This window comes from Cyclopterus lumpus, chromosome 21 (assembly GCF_009769545.1).
Source record: "Cyclopterus lumpus isolate fCycLum1 chromosome 21, fCycLum1.pri, whole genome shotgun sequence".
Classification (NCBI taxonomy): domain Eukaryota; kingdom Metazoa; phylum Chordata; class Actinopteri; order Perciformes; family Cyclopteridae; genus Cyclopterus; species Cyclopterus lumpus.
In genome coordinates, this window is record NC_046986.1 from 1,152,181 (window position 1) to 1,157,878 (window position 5,698).

Below are 5,698 nucleotides of genomic sequence, written 5' to 3' on the forward strand. Positions count from 1 at the left end.
ACCATGAGAACGTTATCATTTACCTTCATGTTCACTGAGCAGAGCCTGAACGCATCATGAGAACGTTATCATTTACCTTCATGTTCACTGAGCAGAGCCTGAACGCATCATGAGAACGTTATCATTTACCTTCATGTTCACTGAGCAGAGCCTGAACGCATCATGAGAACGATATCATTTACCTTCATGTTCACTGAGCAGAGCCTGAACGCATCATGAGAACGTTATCATTTACCTTCATGTTCACTGAGCAGAGCCTGAACGCATCATGAGAACGTTATCATTTACCTTCATGTTCACTGAGCAGAGCCTGAACGCACCATGAGAGCGTTATCATTTACCTTCATGTTCACTGAGCAGAGCCTGAACGCACCATGAGAACGTTATCATTTACCTTCATGTTCACTGAGCAGAGCCTGAACGCACCATGAGAACGTTATCATTTACCTTCATGTTCACTGAGCGGAGCCTGAACGCACCATGAGAGCGTTATCATTTACCTTCATGTTCACTGAGCGGAGCCTGAACGCACCATGAGAGCGTTATCATTTACCTTCATGTTCACTGAGCAGAGCCTGAACGCACCATGAGAACGTTATCATTTACCTTCATGTTCACTGAGCAGAGCCTGAACGCACCATGAGAGCGTTATCATTTACCTTCATGTTCACTGAGCAGAGCCTGAACGCACCATGAGAGCGTTATCATTTACCTTCATGTTCACTGAGCAGAGCCTGGCCGATCGTTCCTCTCCTCCCATGAATGGATGGCTGCTGATGAGGAAATCAATAAGCTCTTTTAATAAAGTCGCAGTGAGAATGAATGAGCCACTGATTGTCGGGGGGTGTTTGCTGCCATCTAGTGGCGGGTCAGACCAGTGACGTCTCTGCTCTGCTCAGGTGCTCTACGTTCCCCGACACTGGTGGCACTATGTGGAGTCTCTGGACCCCATCACGGTCAGCATCAACTCCTGGATCGAGCTGGTGAGAAACCCGATGAACAATTTAACTTTGAAAATGATCCTGTGAAACTTAAATGTGTAAATGTTTCACTAATACAAAAAAAACATTTAAATAGTAACTTAATTATCCTTTTTATCTTTTTCACTAAAAGAAAAAAATAATGAAAAAAGTAACTTTTAATATCCGTACAAAACTGTGTGCGTGTGCGTGTGCGTGTGCGTGTGCGTGTGTGTGTGTGTCCGTCCACACAGGAAATGGACGACCTGGCGAGGGTCGGCGAGGCCGTGACAAAAGCTGTCGTCTTCGCCCTGAAAGCCGACGCCGACACGGACGACTGGCTCAACCCCACCGAGGTATTAAAGTATTACTGCAATATTTATTATGAATAAATGAATTTGTGATATATAAATCGCCGCTTTATATATCACAAATTAAACAAAACCTTTCATTTATTTCCTGCAGCAGAAACCAGGTCTATGAAAGCCAAAAGGAACTTATTCATATTTTTAAACGCGGCTCGTTACCGGTCGACCCCGGAAACTAATCTTAGAGCGGTGGAAGTTATAGACAAAAGAACGGTAATGATCAGTAATAACGTAGTAATAACTACTTAGGAATAACGGTTGTCGTCTTCCTTAGACTTCCTCTCCTGAATACAGGAAGTGATGCGTGTAAAGAACTCTGTGCCCCGTGTTGTGTCTGCAGGCCGGCGTGGCGTCCCACCAGGACAACATGCAGAGTGTGAACCTGGCCCTGAGGGCTTGTGCTCGGGGACGTGCCGCCCAGCCCCGGACCACCCTGACCCGGGACCCGGGGGACCCCGGCGACGCTCGCCCAGCCAAGCGGGATTCTGGGGGACAAATCAGGGAAAGGCGCGGGGCCTCCGGGCCCTTCAGGGTTCGCTTTGGACCGCATCTGGTCCCGGTGCGCCGTGCGGCCTCACCGGAAACCACAACGGCTCCGAAGGTCAACTCCTCTGGAGATGTCTCTGAAGAAGAAGAAGGCGGCGGCTTACCTCGAGATCGACCAACCGGGACTCGCGAGGAGCCCGAACACGCCCCCATAACCACCGACGACCTGCTGGACTGCCTGCTGCACCCAGACGTCATCGCCCGCGTCACGGAGCTGTTACTGGGGCGCCGGACAGGAAGTCATGAGACATGACGGACAGGAAGTCACGGGACACGACGGACAGGAAGTCATGAGACATGACGGACAGGAAGTCATGAGACATGACGGACAGGAAGTCACTGGACACGACGGACAGGAAGTTACTGGACACAACGGAGAGGAAGTCATGAGACATGACGGACAGGAAGTCACGGGACACGACGGACAGGAAGTCACGGGACACGACGGACAGGAAGTTACTGGACACGACGGACAGGAAGTCACGGGACATGATGGACAGGAAGTCACTGGACACGACGGACAGGAAGTCACTGGACACGACGGACAGGAAGTCACGGGACACGACGGACAGGAAGTTACTGGACACGACGGACAGGAAGTCACGGGACACGACGGACAGGAAGTCACTGGACACGACAGACAGGAAGTCACGGGACACGACGGACAGGAAGTCACTGGACACGACGGACAGGAAGTCACTGGACACGACGGACAGGAAGTCACGGGACACGACGGACAGGAAGTCACTGGACACGACGGACAGGAAGTCACGGGACACGACGGACAGGAAGTCACGGGACACGACGGACAGGAAGTCACTGGACACGACGGACAGGAAGTCACGGGACACGACGGACAGGAAGTTACTGGACACGACGGACAGGAAGTCACGGGACACGACGGACAGGAAGTCACGGGACACGACGGACAGGAAGTCACTGGACACGACGGACAGGAAGTCACGGGACACGACGGACAGGAAGTCATGAGACACGACGGACAGGAAGTCACTGGACACGACGGACAGGAAGTCACGGGACACGACGGACAGGAAGTCACTGGACACGACGGACAGGAAGTCACTGGACACGACGGACAGGAAGTCACGGGACACGACGGACAGGAAGTCACTGGACACGACGGACAGGAAGTCACGGGACACGACGGACAGGAAGTTACTGGACACGACGGACAGGAAGTCACGGGACACGACGGACAGGAAGTTACTGGACACGACGGACAGGAAGTCACTGGACACGACGGACAGGAAGTCACGGGACACGACGGACAGGAAGTCACTGGACACGACGGACAGGAAGTTACTGGACACAACGGAGAGGAAGTCATGAGACATGACGGACAGGAAGTCATGAGACATGACGGACAGGAAGTCATGAGACATGACGGACAGGAAGTCACGGGACACGACGGACAGGAAGTTACTGGACACGACGGACAGGAAGTCACGGGACATGATGGACAGGAAGTCACTGGACACGACGGACAGGAAGTCACTGGACACGACGGACAGGAAGTCACGGGACACGACGGACAGGAAGTTACTGGACACGACGGACAGGAAGTCACGGGACACGACGGACAGGAAGTCACTGGACACGACGGACAGGAAGTCACGGGACACGACGGACAGGAAGTCACTGGACACGACGGACAGGAAGTCACGGGACACGACGGACAGGAAGTCACTGGACACGACGGACAGGAAGTCACTGGACACGACGGACAGGAAGTCACGGGACACGACGGACAGGAAGTCACGGGACACGACGGACAGGAAGTCACTGGACACGACGGACAGGAAGTTACTGGACACGACGGACAGGAAGTCACGGGACACGACGGACAGGAAGTCACTGGACACGACGGACAGGAAGTCACGGGACACGACGGACAGGAAGTCACGGGACACGACGGACAGGAAGTCACTGGACACGACGGACAGGAAGTCACGGGACACGACGGACAGGAAGTCATGAGACATGACGGACAGGAAGTCATGAGACATGACGGACAGGAAGTCACTGGACACGACGGACAGGAAGTTACTGGACACAACGGAGAGGAAGTCATGAGACATGACGGACAGGAAGTCACGGGACACGACGGACAGGAAGTCACGGGACACGACGGACAGGAAGTTACTGGACACGACGGACAGGAAGTCACGGGACATGATGGACAGGAAGTCACTGGACACGACGGACAGGAAGTCACTGGACACGACGGACAGGAAGTCACGGGACACGACGGACAGGAAGTTACTGGACACGACGGACAGGAAGTCACGGGACACGACGGACAGGAAGTCACTGGACACGACGGACAGGAAGTCACGGGACACGACGGACAGGAAGTCACTGGACACGACGGACAGGAAGTCACTGGACACGACGGACAGGAAGTCACGGGACACAACGGACAGGAAGTCACTGGACACGACGGACAGGAAGTCACGGGACACGACGGACAGGAAGTTACTGGACACGACGGACAGGAAGTCATGAGACATGACGGACAGGAAGTCACGGGACACGACGGACAGGAAGTCACTGGACACGACGGACAGGAAGTCACTGGACACGACGGACAGGAAGTCACGGGACACGACGGACAGGAAGTCACGGGACACGACGGACAGGAAGTTACTGGACACGACGGACAGGAAGTCACTGGACACGACGGACAGGAAGTCACGGGACACGACGGACAGGAAGTTACTGGACACGACGGACAGGAAGTCACTGGACACGACGGACAGGAAGTCACGGGACACGACGGACAGGAAGTCACTGGACACGACGGACAGGAAGTCACGGGACACGACGGACAGGAAGTCACGGGACACGACGGACAGGAAGTTACTGGACACGACGGACAGGAAGTCACGGGACACGACGGACAGGAAGTTACTGGACACGACGGACAGGAAGTCACTGGACACGACGGACAGGAAGTCACGGGACACGACGGACAGGAAGTCACTGGACACGACGGACAGGAAGTCACGGGACACGACATCCTGCAACATCGGGACGTCTTTCCGTCTGGTCGGCGTCCCCTGGGATCGAACCCCCGGAGCGAGCTCACGTGGACATTAATGTCTCATAAACCAGAAGCTTCGTTGTTTCAGATCTTCAGATCACGTGAAAATGATCATGAAACTAGTTTCAGTCAAACTAAAATAAATGTTACTGTTGCAGATCCAGAGCTCTTTGTTGTTTGATTACAGATGAATATATTTATTATTTCAACTGATGTGAAGTCAGTAAACCCTCAAAAAGACTAAATGTGGTACTTTTACTTGTTTTAGTAATTTATAGGTTTGTTTCTTCATAGAAACACACGATTGAAATGATTAGGAAATAAAAGATTATATTTTTATTGATGAATAAATCTTGTATTTAGTAGTTTCAATGATGTATAATCGAGGATCTTCCTTTAAATAAATGCTAATGAAAGTTCTGCACTATTAACTAAACTAAGGATTAGTTGTCCTCTCTTGAAGCTCCGCCCCTTCGCTGCCATTGGCCTGTTTATTCTAAACGCACACAGCGCTGATGGTCACGAGACGTCTTTCTTTTTTTTTTTTCAATTTCCTTTATGGGTTATTATTATTATTTGTATTCAGCTTCATAGAAAATAAAAAAAACATTTTGACATTAAAAAAAAATATATATATATATATATATATATTAAAAAATATATATATATTTATATATAGCAGACAATATTCAACATTAATTTGTAATAACACTGCTGATCACGGTGTGATGAACACATCATATTTCAGTCATTGTTAAACA

At 51.2% G+C, this 5,698-nt stretch overlaps 1 protein-coding gene across 1 annotated transcript in view; it reads left to right on the forward strand.

Moving 5' to 3' along the window:
* hspbap1 (hspb associated protein 1) overlaps window positions 1-2,363 on the forward strand; it is an 8,919-nt gene extending 6,556 nt beyond the window's left edge. Inside the window, exons 6-8 of the mRNA XM_034561568.1 lie at window positions 900-983; window positions 1,214-1,315; window positions 1,668-2,363. Of these exons, the coding sequence (XP_034417459.1) occupies window positions 900-983; window positions 1,214-1,315; window positions 1,668-2,126 (645 nt within the window). The 3' untranslated portion in view covers window positions 2,127-2,363. The remainder of the gene's footprint in view (window positions 1-899; window positions 984-1,213; window positions 1,316-1,667) is intronic.
* Window positions 2,364-5,698: the final 3,335 nt, after the last annotated feature.